A 20,819-nucleotide genomic window follows, 5' to 3' on the forward strand; every position below is an offset into this window, starting at 1 on the left:
ATTTTACTTTAAAGAAAACATTTTAAATGTTAATATTCCCAAAGAAACATTCCCATTTGAAGTCTGCACCTCATGAAGAAATTCAGTTATTATTAGTTTTTTTAAATGCACAGAAAATGATCTAGAGGTCTTAGAATTAATATGTAAATATATTGTTAAAATGAATTAAAGGGTTATACAGGTAATAAAATATAATGAATGCAATAATGAAAATAGTGCAACCTTTGAAACAACAAATAAGTTTCAATTTCAGGAAGAAGAGCTGTGTAGATTGCTACAGAAACCATGGTCCCTGTAATCATATCCCTGAGGCATATTCTTGAAGGTTGAGTGCTTGAATATAGTCAGCCACAGCTTCCTCAGTCAGACCTATTTTACCACGAACCTCAGCTCTAAGTTTATACACTAGAGCATCGTCAGGCGTCAAAGACAGGGCTGTAAAAGGAAAACATTTCAAGATATGTTTTATAATGACACTGGAAAATAGTCCCCTATTTTAAAAATAAAAATTTTCTAAGAACTTTAGCACTGCTTATTTGAAAGCATTTTTCTTCAAATGTAAATGATTATTTAGTAAAATTAAATATTAAACCTTTCTAAGAAAACTAACTTGAGGAACACAGTACAATGTCTTTCCTTGGATGACTGGCATTGTTTATGTCCGGTTTCCCTGATGATTTTCCGTTTCTCAGCTTATTCGCACTTTAAGTTATTCCATAAAGGAATCTATATTGATGGCATTAAAGATGAGATAAATAAAAGCATTAATTCTTATGTAAACTTACCAAGACAGACAGACCTGGTGATTTTCTTCTTTTATTGTCTAAAAACAAATATACCAACCACTGTGATTTCCCCCCAAAACTATAAAACAAAATACCTTGACTTAGGTCTTCCTCAGCTAGTTCGTATTGCTTTAAACAACAGTAGAAGTGTGCTCTATTAAAATATACTGCGGCCCAGAAGGGACAGCTTTCAACCACATGTGCAAAATCTTCTTTGGCTTCTTTGTATCTCTCTAATATTGTATTTGCAATAGCTCGATTCATGGTAGCATATTCATTTTCTGGATCAAACCTTAAAGCTTTTGAGAAGTAGTCACTGGCCTATAAAATGTGAAGATGACGATAAGTTGAATATATTTTAATTGGCAGCTATATAGCGATCTGAAGCACTTTTGATTCATTTATAAAACTGGTTAAAGTGTATTTGAACTTCTTTCTTTCTTTCTTTCTTTCTTTCTTTCTTTCTTTTTCTTTGTGTGCCTGTGGTTCTATTTCCCTGGAACTGGGGACACATTAGCTGGGCAAATATTTCATCTAAAATGTGTCCAGCCAAAAGTCAGTTTGCTTTTTGTTATCACCATGTATTGGCAAATCTCAATAATGTCAGTGATAAAAATGCTCCTCTACTTACCCCTCAAGTCCCACACCTTTACACAGTACCAGAAAAAGGTAAAATATAAATCGGAAAAGGTCACAACATGATAAAAATATGTTAAAAATTAACATTTTTCATATACAAGCAGAGTATCTAAGAGCTAAAAAGGTAAATGAATTCTCCAAATAAGATTCTAAACCATACCACCAGGCTCACCCACCCCCCCAACTCCCCATGGAGCACTGGGTGTTGTACGTAAACAATGAAACTTGGAACACTGCATCAAAAACTAATGATGTATTTTATGGTGACTAATATAACGCAATAAAAAATTTTTTAAAAGATTCTAACCCATACCAAAAAGGGATAAAAACTTAGTGATACTATGAAAGTTATGAAGAAAGAAGAGTGAAGGAAAAAATCAACTTGTCAAGAAGATGGAAGACTCTAGATTATTCTCTACTCATCATCAAGCTGAAAAGAACCCTTTCAAGTGTGGTCTGTAGATTGGTTTTGGGGTCTTAGTCTGAGAAATCATTTCCTACAACTCTGTAAAGAGATTAAGTACAGAAACTATGAGTAAACCATTAGTAACTTTTATAGCACTTCAACATAATTATGACATTCCAGGACATGAACATATTTCTAATAACTTGTTTATATTGTGTTTTAGCAAAATATTGATGAATAATAAGTTAGAATTTTTTAAATGGTCTCTCACCACAAATAGCTTCAGACGATGCTTAGACATCCAACTAGACATCTCTTCTCTAATTCCATGAGGGTAAAAATTTGGTTCCTACTTTAAAATTTACTTCACTTAAAGGAAAAGTCATTTTTTACAATACAGGTTGCTCTTTAATTTTTTACCATTCAGTTTTTCCCAACACACCACAGTCTTGCTTCTATCTCTCTTCCCCTATTTTGTGAGTTCCACTCTTGCTAAGGCTGCAGATGTCCTCAAGCCCAATGGACATTTTCTAGTTCCTTACTTTCAGGACATTTCTGTGGCATGGACGCTCTTGATCTCTCCTTCCTTTGTAAAATTCTCTGTCCTTGGGACAGAGCATCTCTCTGGTTTTCTCTTACCTATCTATCACTTTCTCTGTCTCCATCACTGAACTACTTTTCTCTATGTTTCCCAGGGATCTGACTTCAATTCACTTCCATCATGAGTGAAATGGAACACTGGTAGCATGGTGGCCAAGAGCTCAAACCACGGAGCTAGATTTCTAGGTTCAAATCCTGGCTCTACCACTTGTTATCTCTATGTCTTGGGTGAATAGATAAAGCTCTTTTTGTCCCCAGTTTTCCTGTCTGTAAAATGGAAATAACAACTAGAACTCTACTTCCAGTTTTGCTTTTAGGATTAAGTGAGGTTAGTATATGAAATATATACAAAATATCCATCTATCCTAAGGCAATTCTCCATGAATTTTGCTGCCTCTGACTTCTAAGAGGCAATTCATTCAAGATTGTGTAACCCATCTCATTTTTGGATGGAACTATTCAACGAGCCAGTGAAGTGCGATACAAGGATCTGTTAAGGGGATGGCAGAACTGACATCCTCCTGTGAAGGTCTTAAAGAGAATTCACTCGCAGACAGAAGACTGGACTCAGAATCATCAGAAATGAGGCAAGGAAATGACTCCAAGCAGGGCCAAGACTAAAAAGTAATTTAGGCTTCTTTTTTTTATTAATTAATTTATTTTCAGCATAACAGTATTCATTATTTTTTCACCACACCCAGTGCTCCATGCTAGGCTTCATTTTAATTAACCAGTAGATGATCAATAAAGGCCACACTATTCTACATCACAAAACCAGGACTTCAATCAGGTAGGAGTAAGTGCCTACCTCAGCTAAGATAAAATTCAGTAACGCACAATAATGTGCCTGTGAACAATGTAAGTTTCTCTTATAGCTTCCAAAATATATTGCTGAGAAAATAAAAGCCTATCCATTTCATGAAGTAACTTGAAGTATAGGAGTAATGGTTGTGATGCAGTTCAAGTCCGAAGACACCTACCACAATGATGGTCTTGATTTTTTAACAATTGGACTAACGCCCTAATATCTGTAATTAATTAAAAAGCAGATCCAGTTATCTTTGTATTGTCACTCATAGTTCATGATGCATGCACATGGCTCATCCAAAAGTGATTTAAAATTATTAAGTCACTAACTAATGCTGAAAGAAGCCAGAACATATCTAGGTTTGAACCCTCTAGAGATTATTTGATGTATTGAGGGACCCTTCTTCCTGCCCCTAAATCTTCCTTCCAGAACAGTTAGAAACGAAGGTTGAGGAGGTGGGGAGCAGGGGACAGAAGCCATTTTCTCCAAAAAAAGTTCTGTCTGCATTCAACTGTGCCCCAAGTCTCTGCCCTTCCCCCACGGCATAATCGATAATGTGTCCTGTTCCCTTCAAAGACCACCCCAGAAACTTCCAAACTTTAACCTCAGTTCTCTAAGATTTTGATTCCAATCATCCCTGCCACTTTCCTTCCATCCCAACAATTTCTTCTTTTCTATTACATTTTTTATTAACACGGAGCATGAATCACTATCCTTCATATTTACAAAATTAAGAGAACTTCTTACCACACTCTACCTCATTTCACTACTTCTCATTTCATGACTTCTCTTCACAGGACCTCCTGACCAGCTGAACTGCTTAATTCTTCACCTCATATTTCCTCCACAACCTTTACCTATCTAAGTCTCTGATTCACCACGGCCGCAACAACATTCTTGCCAAAATCATCAGTGACTTCCTCCAACACCCTCTTCCTTGACTTTCCTTTTTTCCCAGCCACGCTTGACACAGGACACTTTTCCCTTCTTAAAGCACGTTATTCTCAAGGTATTATCATACTGTCCTGCTTTTCTTCCCATCCACCTGGCTGGATGCTCTCTTCTCAGTCTATTCTCTGGCATCTCCTCTCTGTTTCACTCTTAAACATTGGTGTTATCCCCAAAGCTTGCTCCTTAAACTGCTTCTCTCCACCTATACTTATCTATCCAGGCAATAGTCTCCGTCCCGCACATATGCTCACACTAATAGAATCATGCTTCTGTGAGACTGCCTTCGATCTTCGTCACTACTACTATTTTCTTGTTTGTTTTCTATTTGTTCCTCCAATAAGAAGTAAGTTCCATCAGAAAAAAAAAAGTCTATCTTGTTTAACTCCATACTCTCAGGGTATTATTAATGCCTCATACATGGCAGGTACAGCATAAATATACGGAGATTGAAGGAATGAAGAGCTAAGTGGTATAAGGTAATATTTGCTGAACTTTTCCAGCAAAATAAAGACAAGAACCATAGCCTCTTGGTACATAAAGATGACTCAATGGATCATTTTATTAAGGTATCTGGTGGCAGTATTGGTGGCACAAGAGAACACAGAGGTTACAGGTCTCAGAAAATGCAAGCAAAAAAAAAAAAAAAACAAAAAACAAAAAACCCAAGCCTTTTTAAAATGTGTACATCAGGGGTGGTGCTTGGGTGGCTAAGGCAGTTAAGAATCTGCCTTCAACTCAGGTCAGAACGCAGGGTCCTGATATCAAGCCCTCCTTTGTGCTCTCTGCTCAGCAGAGAGACTGCTTCTCCCTCTCCCTCTGCTGCTCCCACCACCTTTGTGCTCTCTCACTCCTTCTCTGTCAGATAAATAAATAAAATCCTTAAAAAATAAAAATAAAATAAAATGAATACATTATCTTTGAAGGCAAGGATTGTGGAAAGTTCTGAAAAACACAGAGCTTGTGGTGGAAGCCTTCCCAGACTAGCTAGGCTAGAGAGGACATTTTGTAAAGTCCTTTGCCATAGCATCAAACAGAGCACAGGTTGGAGTTACCATGGCTCATCACCCTGCTTCTCATAAGAATATCTGCTATTTGACAAGGAACAAAATTCATCTCATCCAAATGTAACAGAAAAGTAATTTGCCTGCCTTCATTTCAAAAACAAGGATGAAAAATCATAGCTTAATTTTTGGAAAGAAAGTAAAAACTCACCGGATAAAAAAAGTATTGCTACAACATAGATAAAAATTATAATATAGCATTTCCAAATGAACTAGAAAAAAATTGTCAAAGGAACAAATTGCATTTGAGAAAAAATAAATCAGTAATGAAGGATCTTGTCAGAAATGAGGTGGCCAGGAAGGTTTGACATGGGAATGATGTGAAACTAGGGGGAAAAAATTTTTTTAAGAAACCTGATCTATAAAGTCCACAAGGGATAATGGAGATTTCAGAGAACACAGGAGAGATTTAGAAGAGAGATGTGAAAAAGGCAAACAAACAAAAAAAATGAAACAAAAACTAAGAGATAGAAAACATTAGAAAAAATAATTGGTATATAGAAGTCAAAGGACATCTTAGATATAATAATTGGCATTCATTCCCAACGAAGAGAAAAATGAAACAAAAACATTTTATATTGAATTCAACAAAACTTTTCTGAAATCTACATATTGAAAATGCACATTGTGTACTATGACGTACTTTGGCAAAATTTTTTACTTAAAAAAAATCTTTGATGATCTTGACAAAAAGAAGTCACGGTTAAAAGAATTGAAAGTCAGGTTTGCAACGAAAAGATCATATTTTGACACCAACATACACCAGAATATAGTGAAACAATACTTAAGACACTCAAGGAAAGAAAAAGTGAGTCAGAATTTTAAACCCAGACAAGCTGCCTTAAGTTGTAAACACTGCAGGCAAACAGCTATGAACATAAAAAAAAATTCAAGGAATATTGTTCTCATGAGCCCTTTCTCAGGACTCTGCTAGAAGATCAGTTTCAGGCAACTGAGAAATGAGTGGTCAGGAGGGAAACTTTGGCAAAAAGCCTGGTGATGAGAACTGAATATACTTAACTGGAGAATAAGACTAACATGTGAAATAAGGGTAACAAAATGGTATGCAAATATTAAGTCCTTTGGTGGTAGAGGAATAATGAAACTCACAACAAAACGGGAGAGTAGAGACAGAATAGACGGCTGGCACCAACTGACACTGTAACACATTAAGAATAAAAATATAAATATTATTTTTTTAAGATTATATATATTTATTTGACAGAGAGACAGCAAGAGAGGGAACACAAGCAGGAGGAGTGGGAGAGGGAGAAGCAGGCTTCCCGCTGAGCAGGGAGCCTGACATAGTGCTCTCCCTGGGACCATGACCTGGCCAAAGGTAGATGCTTAACAACTGAGCCACCCAGGTGCCCCTAAAAAAAGATAAGTATTTTTTAGAAAAGAGAATATTATTAACTAAAATCAACAAACAGATGAAAGGGAGGAATAAAGGAAGAAAAGATTAAATGATTATTTTATTGTTGTTTGTAATAGAAAAACTAAAGAAACAAGGAACTAAGAGTATAAAGATTACCTTTATAAAGGTAATCATTAAAACAAAGCTATAAACCTTCCTAAATATCAGAAATCCTTTAAAAATAATTAAATAAAGTATTCACCTCCCCTTCCAATTTACCCAAATTCCCTACTCCTCTCTAACGCCCCTTGTCCTCCATGCTATTGGTTATGCTCCACAAATAAGTGAAACCATATGATAATTGACTCTCTCAGGTTGGGGTACCAGGTGGTGGGTATTATAGAGGGCACGGCTTGCATGGAGCACTGGGTGTGGTGAAAAAATAATGAATATTGTTTTTCTGAAAATAAATAAATTGGGAAAAAAAATAATTAAATAAAGTAAACCACAGAAAAAAATACATCAAATATAAGTATACTGTGACATTAAATAACAGAACTAAATCAACCATGCCAAAATTATTTTTTTATTATTATTATTAAAAGCTAAGTATTTTCAAATTGCCATCTAAAGCAAAATGTAACTGTATGCTGTATAAAAGAGACACAAGCTGTAAATAAAGTATTCTGAACATTAAAAATAAAGGGAAGGGCAAAGGAATACCAGGCAAAAGCAAACCATTTGAAATCAGAGGTTATGATCTTTGTATCAGATGAAAGTGAATTTATACCCAAGAGCATTTTAAAGAAACAAAGGGCATTTGAAATGCATTCACAATGCATATGTAATGTATTTGAATATCTGTACATAAAATAATAATGTGGCAGCACTGTTCATAAAGCAGAAATTACAAGAGATGTAAAGAAAATTATAGAGGGCACACTAATTGAAACTTTTCCCACTCTAAAATAAACCAAATGGAAAACAAGCATGAATATAGGCTAAATTAAAAACATAATTTATAAGGTAAGTCTTATATGGATATTTTTAACTCTATATCCTTATAGTAGAAATTCTTTTTTTGAAAAGTCCCCTGGAGTACTTTTTTTTAAGTTGACATGTACAAGAACACATTAAAACTCAATAAACTCCAAAATTGAAAATGTAAAGCCTTTCTACCTGGACATTTTAAGTGTCCTATTAACTTATTCAAAGGGGAAATAACATTTCATATGTAACATTTTAGGAAAACAAAAATAAAAAACATTACAGACCGAAATACGTAGGATACTGCTAGAAGCAGTAGTTAGGGAAATGGCCTAAACTTAACACTCATCACAGTACAAATTAAAGAGTGACAATAAATGAATTAAACTTCTGACTAGGGCGCCGGGGTGGCTCAGTGGGTTAAAGCCTATACCTTCAGCTCAGGTCATGATCCCAGGGTCCTGGGATCGAGCCCCACATCCGGCTCTCCGCTCAGCGGCAAACCTGCTTCCTCCCCCCACCCCCCCACCTGCCTTTCTGCCTACTTGTGATCTCTCTGTGTTGATCAAATAAATAAATAAATAAATCTTAAAAAAAAAAAAAAGATTTAAACTTCTGACTCAAGGATAGACAAAGAGCAAGATAAGTTGAAGATAAAGAACAAAAGAGTGAATATAAATAAAAAGTTGAAGTTGAGTTTGAATTATATAAGTGCATTACAGCTCAAATAAAATAAATTCAAAATATAAAAAATATCTAATAACCCAATAGTTTCATTTCAGACATTCTGAAAAGATTAAGATGTTATATAATCAGAACTGATATCCTTACCTCCTCACTCCCAGTCAAATGTTCATGTGACTGAAATTTAGAAAATGTTAGCAATTAAGATGAGTTTGATAATCACATCAGTGAAAAAGAGTCTTGAAGGAAGTCTGAGATCTGTCTAAGTGGGGGCACAGAGAGAAAGAATTTTAGGCCAGAAGCTGACAATAATGGACAACAAGGCAATGGCCCACACTTGGGGAAAGTCCAGAACAATGTTTACTGGACAAGTGTTGAATGGTTGATGATAATGAGGAGAATAAATCCATAGAAATGTGAACATGTAATAAATAATCACAAACACTCTTAGGAAAAAGAACTTTGTTAAAAAGAGCTAATAAATGATTAGCCTGTGATGTAAGGATTGCTCTTTGGAAATTATATATAACAAAGAAAGCATTTAGTGTCAAAAAGAAAATGTTAAGGAAAACACATTACCTGGGAAAACTGCCTGTGGTGAAAATAGATATTTCCTGCATTAAAGTAAGCCAGTGAATATGTGGGGTTTAGAGAAATTGCTGCTTGATAGTCTCTCATTGCATTCTGTTTTTGACCCATAAACTCGTGAATCACACCACGATTTGTTAAGAATTCTGCTGTTGTATTGATCTGCAATATAATAGTATGATTATTTAGCATCTAGGAACAGTATTTATCTCCAATTTCATGTCTGTAAAAATGAATGTTATGAAATCTACTTGTAGGAAACGAGTAATTTTATAGTGCTGGTGAAACCCCATTAGAGCAAATATTTTGAGAAAGGGCTTGGTGTGAAGTTGATTCAGTGTCAACCCTTTGTTGATTTGGCTGCAATAAAACAAATAATCTTACTGCTATACTCAGTTCCTTCCGAAAGGATAGACGCGGTGGGCAGGAAGCTTATCTGTTTGACTCAGTGATACTAGAGAATAAATTAAATAGTTAACATGCTTATTTGTCCTAGGTAGTAGCAATCATCTTTCCATTCTTTTCTTTTTTTGGCAAGTAAAAATTACAAAATCTGCCTATTCGTACAGAAACAGAATCCAAAAGCTAGAAGAAAAGGTTTTCTGTCACTGTATATAAAACCTGAGGCTTTTGTGTTTTGCATTCATTTTTATGACAAAATAATATTGATGTCCCATGAAACTATAAATTACATTTACTGAGAGGAATCAACATTTATCATGAGTTTGTATTTCAGATTTTAAATGTACTTAGGTTATAAAATTGGCAAGCCATAAAAATTATTTATTCTGGGAATCTCCTGGAAAAAATACAAATATTATTTTCCCTACAAGTTACTTTAAAAAGTTACTGAGAACTTATGAATGATGCTATTCATTAATGGTGTTAATTGATGCTAATGGTAATATCATCTAAGGGGATTTTTACCTTTATGGCAGCATTAATGTCTTGAATTGCAGCAAAATTATCACCCATCTGAAGACAGACCACGGCTCTTCCTTCATAGGCTAAATAGCATTTTGGATCAACTTCTATGGCAATGGTAAAGTGATTCCAAGCTTTCTGGAATTTTCCTTGGGCCTAGAAAATTTTTCATTTACATAAAGTAGGAAATTGTCCATAACATGACAAATGTTTATGGTTCTAACCTAATCAAATAAAGCCTTTAGTAAGGGTAAATTTATATTGTGCTAAATCTAACCTATTTTAAACAAGGAAGTAGACTGTACTCTGAGTGCATTCAATTGACTAAATTACCTCTGAGTATTTATGCTAAAATTTTAATTAATCAAAATAAATCTAATTGTCAGAGTCATCTCTTATGCCAGTCTTGGACAACATAAAATCATGGCCACCATAAAGTCATGGCCACTATATGAAACACCGATGTTTCTGACAATCACAACCACAAAATTTACACTGAACTCCATGCACATAGGTAGAGATTGTATTTATTGCCTGGCATTGAATCTCCAGTTAAACATTTCATATACATATATAATGTTTATATATATATATTGAATATAATAAAATAAATGTGTTTAATAAATAAGAGAAAAAATAATGGTTTAAAACCTATTTTGATAAACTGTACCAGCATCTGGAATTTTAGGGTACCTATACATAGTCCATGGAAAATGCATTTAAATCTGCCAAGTTTCTGTATATACAAACTTTAGCACCAACTGGAAAACAAGAAAAAAGTGAGGAGAGGGGCACTGTTAATTCAAAGGTATCTGAGTATTTCCTAGAGAAGACCAGGTAGCAACTAAATACCTCATCAGTGTAAGGTAGTGAGTTGATAAATGCACTGAGTCCAGAGTCTGTCCTTTATATGCATAGGCTAAAAATCCAACTTACCAGAATCTCAGAAGCTGAGAAGCTGAGTCACATTAACCAAACAGAGCCCAGTGACTCTTGCATAAAACTAGTAAGATAACTACACACTGTTCTTTAACTGGCAAATCTTCTCCCTCTGGGCGAATTACGTGAAAATCAACACTGCCATAAGAAATTCAGTGGAGAAACAAGGGATATAAGAATATTAAGCTGCAAACAGCCTCACAATGGGATACCTGTCATCTGTTCCTGAAATCCTTTTTGGCTAACCTCGATATCGCTAGTATGAGGCACATAGTAGGGAAATCTGTAAGAATTTGTTGAACAAATGGTTAGTCTTTCCCTTGGGCAGAACTTGGATGAAACTCTCTAACTCTCTTTTCTCAGTCCTTTCTTTCCTGATTCAATCCTTCTTCCTACTGAGTGTTTCTCAGTCTTCTTTCAGGTTGATACATACCAAGTGACATCTTCATAAAACAAAAATCTGATGTCATTGCTTTGGTTAATTATACTGGCATTTCTTTTATTTTTTTTTAAGATTTAATTTATTTATTTAACAGAGAGAGAGAGAGATTACAAGTAGGCAGAGCAGCAGGCAGAGAGGGGAGGAAGCAGGCTCCCTGCCAAGCAGAGAGCCCAATGTGGGGCTCAATCCCAGGACCCTGAGATCATGACCTGAGCCGAAGGCACACAGGCTTAACCCACTGAGCCACTCGGGTGTCCCTATACTGACATTTCTAACTGGTCTGCAAAGCCTTCACCTCCAGTCATTTTCTACTTTCTAGCCTGTCCTACAACACTCTCTTCTTGTCCATAACACTCCAACATTTGGGTCTTCTCTTTCATAAGACATTCGAATGGGTTGTTCACTGGGTCTTAGCCCCAACTCTTAAGTCTGACTGATTACCAGTCTGTCACACTCAATTTAAATGTTAATTTATCAAAAAGTTCTCTCTTCCCCTTAAACAAATCTGAGTTTCCTTGTTACAAGTTGTTCTAAAACCCATCCTTTTCCTTTGTATCACGAGTATAATTAAATAACTTCATATGATTGCTTGATACTCATCTCTCTGCTAAGTAGTGAACTCTTTAAGAACCAAGTATATTTGGTTCACTGCTGTATCCCTAGGCCCCTATCTTAGGGGCTCAGTAAAATGCCTACTGAATGCAATGAATGATGATGTTGACACATTTCATTGGATTGCAGTTAGCTCTTACAGCTTTGGGAGTCATCCTGTCTCTTCCAATTGACTTTATAAATTTCTACTGTGATCTAATAATGGCTAATTTTATGCTTAAGTCTCAGAGGGCGAACAAATTATTTCCCTTATTAATGAGTTCTTGGCATACCTCACTATAACCACCAATTCTAAAAATCACCTCCAGCATTATTGGATCAGCCAAACTCATTTTCAAATTTTAAAAAAAATCAACTTTAATTGCAGATTATTAACAAAAATTTCTGCAGATTATGATAATTTGAGCACATTTTTTGCCCATTGTCTAAAATTTTAAATATTAAAAAAAGAAGATTTAAAATTGCTCAGTTCCTCCTCATGGAAAATATAACACACTTAGCACTTTATTCCAAGACTGTCACTACAAATTTTATTAATGCAAATAGGTTGGTGAGTGCATGTGTCAGGTCAGAGTGTTCAAGAAATCACTCAGAGACCTACTTGGTAACAGAGTAATGCTCTCCCGTCTTGCTGAAAGGACAAACACCTGGTCTCTTGCCTTCCCAGGATAGGCTCCCTGCCATCTGGAAGATGACCTAAATCCCTGTACAGTGGTTGTCTGACCCAGTGCATGGCTAAAATCCACTTCAGAACTTTTGTACAGTGTTTATTCTCTCTAGCTTGTCATTAATTCAACAGGACAATACCTATGGGGCCCAAGTATAAGTTAGTGAAACAAATGTTAGCCACATTCTCATATGTGAAACTCATCAGGCAAATTTCAAAAGTTGTCTGTAAGTGTGGGGGTCAGGTAAAGCATTAAGAAAACTCGGGTTCAGAGGGTCCACACTTCACTAGTAGTTCAGGTCCCTGGATATGGTCCCCAGGCAGTCTCCCTCTAACTAATAAACCCTTTTGGAAGCTCTGATCTGGATACTGATAGTAAGGGAAAGGTAAAATGTACACAACCAAAGAAAGAATATATATCCCTATCACCACTAAAGGGCTAAATATAGTCTTCCTCTTGTCCAAAAGGTGTTTTTATGGGCCAACATATTGTTATATAACGTTACCTGCAAATTATAACCCAGGCTAATTCTGGCTTTTATATATGTTGGATTAATGTGCAATGCTTTCAGAAAGTCCTTCTGTGCTTGTTTGGTGGCTTTCTCATGATCATATTCCATGTAAGTATTTCCCCGTCCAACATAAGCATCCAGAAAACATGGATTAATTTTAAGAGCCCAAGTGAAGAAATCAACAGCTTCTTCAAACTCTTTATTTCTGAAAATAAATGAAAATATTGATCCTTTCTAGTGAATTTTATAAGTACTTTTCTATACATAAGTTATTCATGAAGATTTGCTTTGACCCTTATAAAAAAAAACTTTCACTTTTTTAATTATCTATCATAGGAAGTAAGTTCATATAACCTAAAAAAGTCTGACAGCGTCTTTGAAGATTTTGGTGACAGGAAAGAGGGAGGTAAGAGCCATTTTTACAACAGAATGTGTTGGGATGATATTTTAGAGTTCTTTTTTCAGAACTATAAATGTCTGAATAACATTCATGAACTTATTTGATTGATGAAATATACTATTTAAATCAGAATAAAATAAGTGCATTTATGTATTTAATATTTCCTTATACAATGAAAGGAACCAAATTTTTATCATATAGGAGGCCTTACTTCAGATCTTTTATAAAGGCAAACACTTTTTGTGGACACCAGGAAAGGAGAAAAGAAAAAAAGGAAAATGCATTTGATTTATTAAGTTACGAATAGATGTGACTAAATAACTCTCTCTCTCTCATCCTTATTATTCTCTTGGGGGGTGAGGGCTAGAGAACAAAACAATCATTTGCTCATGGCCAGAGAAAGTCACTTTTCCATCTTGTATGTGTATCTAATAATTACATTCAGTCTCAACTGGCATGGAGAACATCTAGGATCTTTTTTAAAAACTAGAACAAGGGAGCTAACACTGAGTAACTGCTAACTTACCAGGTACTGTGCTAAATGCTTTACGGTAACTATGCTCTTTCACTCAATCCCTCCACCAATTCCTAAACTAGTCACACTTTTCTATGTTTTATATATTGAAAGACAATGGCTCAGAAAATTCGCACATAGAAAATAACACAGTAAACGGCGTAGTGAGGTTCAGCAGTGTACATATCTAAGATTCAGACTCGGGTCAACAACTCCAAACTTCACGATTTTCCACACAGTCATCTCTACCTCACGTTCTTCACCTTTGACATGCCTGCAGTTGGTGCGCAAGATTTTATATCTCAATAGTGTAGTCAGAAGGAAGGTGTGACGCTCAGAGCTAAACCTGAATGTGCAAATTAATCCTAATTGTTCAAAGCTGTTATGAGAAACAAATGTGCATGAGTGAAAACCATTTAGTAAAGAAATGCTCAATAAAGATTATCATCTTTCTCCCACTCCCTTCATTACTTTCTCAAAAAGGCTTCAAAATTTAACAAGATGCATCACTACTTTACAAATTTTTCCTTTATAAAATACATGGAACCAAGGGAAACTGTTCTAGAGACTGTCATCTCCTAGATATTATTCAGAAATATTCCTTAAAGTACTGTTTCCCAAACTTCAGCCCCTCCTTATTGACAGTTGCCCTATGTTCTACCTATACTATCATTTACTGAATATTTTTCTTTAAGTCAAATCACCATTTTACTTATTTCAAAAAACAATTTCAATCCCATAACTATAAAATTATTTATTTAATACCATAAACAGAAAGCAACCATAAAAATAAACAACTGTTGATGTTGGATACTACAGTAGTCTGTAGAAAACTGAACCTGAGGGCTGGACCATCTCTTAGAAAATGTAGCAAAGACAGAAAGACTAGCTTTTAGCTGAGACTTTCTTCTTGACATATTCAGAAGGTTTGAGAAAGAACTCATTTTGAAATTGAAAAGCACTCCAATATCTCACAATGTGATTGAATATTTTTAATGCCTGTCTAAGCCATGAAGAATAATTGAGGTACTTACGATATTTATTCCATGTTTTGGCAAACACTACCCAAAGGTGGGGCATCAAGTGTTCTGCCAGAAAACTATACAAGAAACAGCAGTGAAATACCAGGAAAACTTGGCCTCTGATAATTCAGACAGGCAGAAAGTGAACATTCATGTATATGAGCCAGTTGTATCTGTTAAGTTCTCTGTGGATTGTTACTAAGGAAACAGGTTTATTTCCCTCAGTAGCTTAGAGTGAAACTGTGCTTCTCTCCTGATAACTGGCACTAGTGAAGAGGTGAAAGTTCGCTAAACAAGAGTAACAATGCCTGAGGTTGTGCTCTGTTTACAGAGATCTTTTCCTCTGTACCTCTGAATCCCCTTCACCTATTTCTCTCATTACCCACCCCTGTCCTCACTGGTAGCCACCAATCTATTCTCTGTATTGATGAGGATGTTTCTGGTTTTGTTTGCTCATTTGTCTTGTTTTTTCAATTTCCACATTTAAGTGAAATCATACCCTATTTGCCTTTCTCTGTCTGATCTATTGGACGTAGCATAATATCCTCTAGGTCCATTTATGTTGTTGCAAATGGCAAGATCTTTTCTTTTTTTAATAGCTGAGTAATTCCATTGTGTTCATGCTTGTGTGTTTGTGTCTGTGTGTGTCTGGGTGTGTGTATTGTATCTTTACCCATTCATCTATCCAAGGGCACTTGTGTTACTTCCATATCTTGACTATTATAAATAATGCCACAATAAACACATGGTTGCATAGATCTTTTCAAATTAGTGCTTTCATTTTCCTTGGGTAAAATAATGGAATTACTGGATCATACAGTATTTCTTCACTGGTTGCACCAGTTTACATTCCAACAGTGCACTAGAAGTTTCCCTTTTCTCCACATCTTCACCAACACTTGTTACTTCTTGTTGTTTGGGTACCAACTAAGATGACTGGTATGAGGTCATTTCTCCTTGTGGTTTTAATTTACATTTCCTTGATGATCAGTGATGTTGAGCATCTTTTCATGTACCTGTTGCCATCTGTATGTTTTCTTTGGAAAAATATCTATACCAGTTCTCTGACCATTTCAATCCAGTTATTGGGGGGTTGGTGTTGAGTTGAATAAATTCTTTACATATTTCAGATATTAACCCCTTGTCGGATATATCATTTGCAAATACCTTCTCCCATTCAATAGGTTGCCTTTTCTTTTTGTTCATAGTTTCTTTTGCTGTGCAAAACTTTTTATTTTTGTGTATTCTCCATAGTTTGTTTCTGCCTTTGTTTCCCTTGCCTGAGGAGACATTTCCAAAAAAAAAAAAAAAAGTCACAAGGCTGGTGTCCAGGAGATTATGGCTATGTTTTTTTTTTTTCCTTGGGACTTTCATGGCTTCACGTCTCACATTTAGGTTTTAATCAATTTTGAGTTCCTTTTTGTGTATGTGTAATAAAGTAGTCCAGTTTCATTCTTCTGCATGTAGCTGTCTAGTTTTTCCAACAGCATTTATGAGAATCTGTCTCAAAAACAGACTGCCTTTTCCCCCACTGTATATTCTTGCCTCTTTTGCGTAGATTAATTGATTATACAAACATGAATTTCTTTCTGGGTTCTCTATCCTGTTCCATTCATCTATGTGTCTACTTCTGTGATAATACCATACTATTTTTATTACTACAGTTTTGTAGTATAGTTTGAAATCTGGGATGGTGATACCTCCAGCTTTGTTCCTCTTTCTCAAGATTACTTTGGATAACAAATTCTTTATCAAGAATAATTAGACAGCAGTGATTCTGTATAAAATGCATTTAGCGGATAGGTTGTTGTGCTCAGTATTTCTATCTATGTGTAGCAGCAAATTATTTACTTATTATGCATACCTATGGTGATTATGCAAACTGAAATTTCCACAGCAATCTCAGTTCTCTCATCTTTTTCTTTTTTTTTCTTTTTTTTTTATTTTTAAAGATTTTATTTATTTATTTGACAGACAGAGATCACAAGCAGGCAGACAGGCAGGCAGAGAGAGGGAGAGAAGGAAGCAGGCTCCCTGCAGAGCAGAGAGCCCGATGCGGGACTCAATCCCAGGACCCTGAGATCATGACCTGAGCCGAAGGCAGCGGCTTAACCCACTGAGCCACCCAGGCACCCTCTCATCGTTTTCTTATATATCATTGAAATGCTTCTAGTGTATTGACATCCAACTGCATCAAACACACTGCCCCCACTCATACCCAGACGGAAATTAAAAATCTTTGTGAGTACATATACCAATATATGGTTTATAAAATACAGTATCACTTTTTGTATAATCAATTTTAAAAGAAAAAAATAATACAATAATTGAAGCTATTTTTCTATACCTATCTAGTTTTCATGCCTATAGTTTTTTGTTTTTGTTTTTTAATTTTAGTTAACCTACAGGGCAGTATTGTTTTCTGGAGTATAGTTCAGTAGTTCCTCACTTACATACAACACCCAGGGCTCATCATACTGAGTGAGTGCCCTCTTTAATACCCATCACCCATCTAGACCATCCTCCACCCACACCCCTCAATCAAGCCTGTTCTTTATCATTAAGAATCTCTTATGGTTTGTTTCCCTCTCACCTTTTTTCCATGTGCTCATCTGTTTTATCTGTTTTGTTTCTTAAACTCCACATATGAATGAAAGCATATGGTATTTGTCTTTCTCTGACTTATTTTGCTTAGATTAATATACTCTAGAACCATACATGTTGTGCAAGTGGCAAGATTTCATCTTTTTCATGGCTGAGTAATACTCCTGTGTGTGTGTGTGTGTGTGTGTGTGTGTGTACACCACCTCTTCTTTATCCATTCATCAGTTGATGAACAAATGGACTCTCCATAGTTTAGCTATTGCTGACAATGCTGCTATAAAAATCAGGATGTATGTACCCCTTTGAGTCTGAATTTGTGTATCCTTTGGGTACATATCTATTAGTGCAATTACTGGATCATAGGGTAGTTCTTTTTAACTTTTTGAGGAACCTTCATACTGTTCTCCAGAGTGGCTGCACCAGTTTGCTTTCCCACCAACAGTTCAAGAGTGTTCCCCTTTCTCTACATCCTTGCAAAAACCTATTGTTTCTTGTGTCGTTAATTTTAGCCTGACTGGTGTGAGGTGGTATCTTATCATGGTTTTTATTTGTATTTCCCTGATGATGAGTAATGTTGAGTATCTTCTCATGTGTCTGTTAACTATCTGGATGTCTGCTTTGAAAAGTGTCTATTCATGTCTTCCACCCAATTCTTAACTAAATTATTTGGTTTTTGGGTGTTGAGTTCAGTAAGTTCTTTACAGATTTTGGATACTAATCCTTTATCAGGTATGTCATTTGAAAACATCTTCTCCCATTCCATAGGCTGACTTTTAGTTTTGTTGATTGTTTCCTTTGCTGTGCAGAAGATTTTAATCTTGATGAAGTCCCAGTAGTTCATTTTTGCTTTTTTGTTTCCCTTGCCACCAGCAACATGTCTAGAAAGAAGTTGTTACAGCCAAGGTCAGAAAGATTTCTGCCCATGTTCTTCTCTAGGATTTTGATGGATTCTTGTCTCACATTTTGGTCTTTTCCTCTCGTTTTGAATTAATTTTTGTGTATGGTGTAACAAACTGGTCTAGTTTCATTCTTCTGCATGTTGCTGTCCAGTTTTCCCAATACCATTTGTTGAAGAGACTGTCCTTTTTCCATTGGATAGTCTTACCTGTTTTGTCCAAGATTAGTTGACCATATAGTTGTGGGACAATTTCTGGGTTATCGATTCTGTTATGTTGATCTATGTGTCTGTTTTTGTGCCAGTACCATACTGTCTTGATGATTACAGCTTTGTAATATGACTTAAAATCAAGAATTGTGATGATTCCAGTTTTGTTTTTCTTTTTCAAAATTGTTTTGGCTATTCAGCATCTTGTGGTTCCATACAAATTTTAGGATTGTTTGTTCCAGCTCTGTGAAAAATGCTGGTGGCATTTTGATAGAGATTACATTGAATGTGTAGATTGTTTGGGGTAGTATAGGCATTTTAACAATATTTGTTCTTCCGATCCATGAACATGGAATGCTTGTTCATTCCTTTTTGTCCTCTTCAATTTCCTTCATATGTGCTTTGTAGTTTTCAGAGTACAGATTTTTTACCTCTTTAGTTAGGCTTATTCCTAGGTATCTTAATGTTTTTGGTGCAATCGCAAATGGGACTGATTCCTTGATTCCTTTTTCTGCTGCTTTATTATTGGTGTATAGAAATGCAACTGATTTCTGTGCATTGATTTTATATCCTGTAACTGCTGAATTCATGTTTGAGTTCCAGCAATTTGGGGGTAGATTCATCTGGGTTTCCACACAAAGTATCATGCCATCACTGAAGAGTGAGAATTTGATTACTTCTTTGCCAATTTAAATGCTTTGTATTTCCTTTTGTTGTCTGATTGCTGAGGCTAGTACTTCTAGTCTATATTGAACAATAATTGTAAGAGTGGGCATATCTGTCATGTTCCTGATCTTAGGTGGAAAGTTTTCAGTTTTTCCCTATTGAGAATGATATTTGCTGTGAGTTTTTTGTAGATGGCTCTTATGATACTGAGATATATTCCCTCTATCCCTACACTGTGGAGAGAGTTTTAATTGAGAGGATGCTGTATTTTGTTAAATGCTTTTTTGCATCAATTGAGAAGATCGTATGGTTCTTGTCCTTTGTTTTATTAATGTGATATACCACATTGATTGATTTGCAAATGTTGAACTACCCTTGCTGTCCAGGGATAAATCCCACTTGGTCATGATGAATAATCCTTTTCATGTCCTACTGGATCCTATTGATTAGTATTCTGGCGAGTAATTTTGGTATCCATGTTTGTCAGGGATATTGGTCTGTAATTCTCCTTTTTGCTGGGGTCTTTGTCTGGTTTTTGGGATCAAGGTAATGCTGACCTCATAGAATGAATTTGGAAGTTTTCTTTCCATTTCTATTTTTGAAACAGCTTCAGAAGAGTCCTATTAACTCTTCTTTAAATATTTGGTAGAATTCCCCAGGGAAGCCATCTCTCCCTGGACTCTTGTTTTTTGGGAGCTTTTGATTTCTGCTACAATTTCTTTGGTGGTTATGGGTTTGTTCAGAGTTTCTATTTCTTCCTGTTTCAGTTTTGGTAGTTCATAAATTTCCAAGAATGCATCCATTTCTTCCAGATTGACTAATTTATTGGCATATAGTTGTTCATAATATGTCCTTAAAATTGTATTTCCTTGGTGTTGGTCATTATCAGTAGACATGGTGTCAGCTAGTTATTTGTGCTGGTCCTCTAGGAGAGAGGTCTGTTGTGCTGATTCTCTGGCTGAATTGTTTCAGTGGAAATGTGCCTCCAGGGCATGGGAGTGGGAGGAAGGGGGGGGCTTGGTGTAAGGAGCTCCAGCCTCCTCAGGGTGGCATTGGTTTGCTCCCTGAAGGCTAATGGTGCTGTTGGGCAAGATGAGTATGGCAGTGCCCTGATCTTTAGCCTCCACGCTGAAAGTCTGTGCCCCTACTTTTCAGTGCACCCTCATGGAAGAGCAATCAATCACCCCTCTTGTGTCCCCAGTTTCTCTCAGAACCCTGTATTCATTCTGCCTGTGTCCAAACTTCCCCACTTCTATGTCTGGGAACAGTGAAGCATGTTGGAGCCACCCATTTTTCAACCCAGGAATCTTCAGACTATGCTTTCAGTCCTGGGATTCTACCCCACTTTGCCACCTGAACACCTTTAAGCCAGGCATGTCCTCCATGGCAGTGGACTACTAAATATCCAGATTTTGCACTCCATGGCTTCTAATACTTTGTGGTAGCCTCTATAAGTAGTCTCCCTCCCCACAAATATATCCACAGCCATATCTCCCCTAAGTCAACTCCACATTTCTTACTTTCTAAAGGTGGTCACTTTGCTACT

General features: G+C 36.0%; 1 protein-coding gene across 2 annotated transcripts in view; it reads right to left on the reverse strand.

The window, feature by feature from the left end:
* Positions 1–284: 284 nt before the first annotated feature.
* Positions 285–20,819, reverse strand: part of TTC6 (tetratricopeptide repeat domain 6) — a 143,641-nt gene continuing 123,106 nt past the window's right edge. For both annotated transcript variants that reach the window (XM_044231166.1, XM_044231167.1), the window contains 5 exons: positions 12,957–13,167; positions 9,794–9,946; positions 8,858–9,028; positions 881–1,106; positions 285–435 (listed from right to left, as the gene is read on the reverse strand). In XM_044231166.1, coding sequence (XP_044087101.1) covers positions 299–435; positions 881–1,106; positions 8,858–9,028; positions 9,794–9,946; positions 12,957–13,167 — 898 coding nt within the window. In that variant the 3' untranslated portion in view covers positions 285–298. The remainder of the gene's footprint in view (positions 436–880; positions 1,107–8,857; positions 9,029–9,793; positions 9,947–12,956; positions 13,168–20,819) is intronic.

This window comes from Neovison vison, chromosome 13 (genome assembly GCF_020171115.1).
Source record: "Neovison vison isolate M4711 chromosome 13, ASM_NN_V1, whole genome shotgun sequence".
Taxonomy (NCBI): Eukaryota; Metazoa; Chordata; class Mammalia; order Carnivora; family Mustelidae; genus Neogale; species Neogale vison.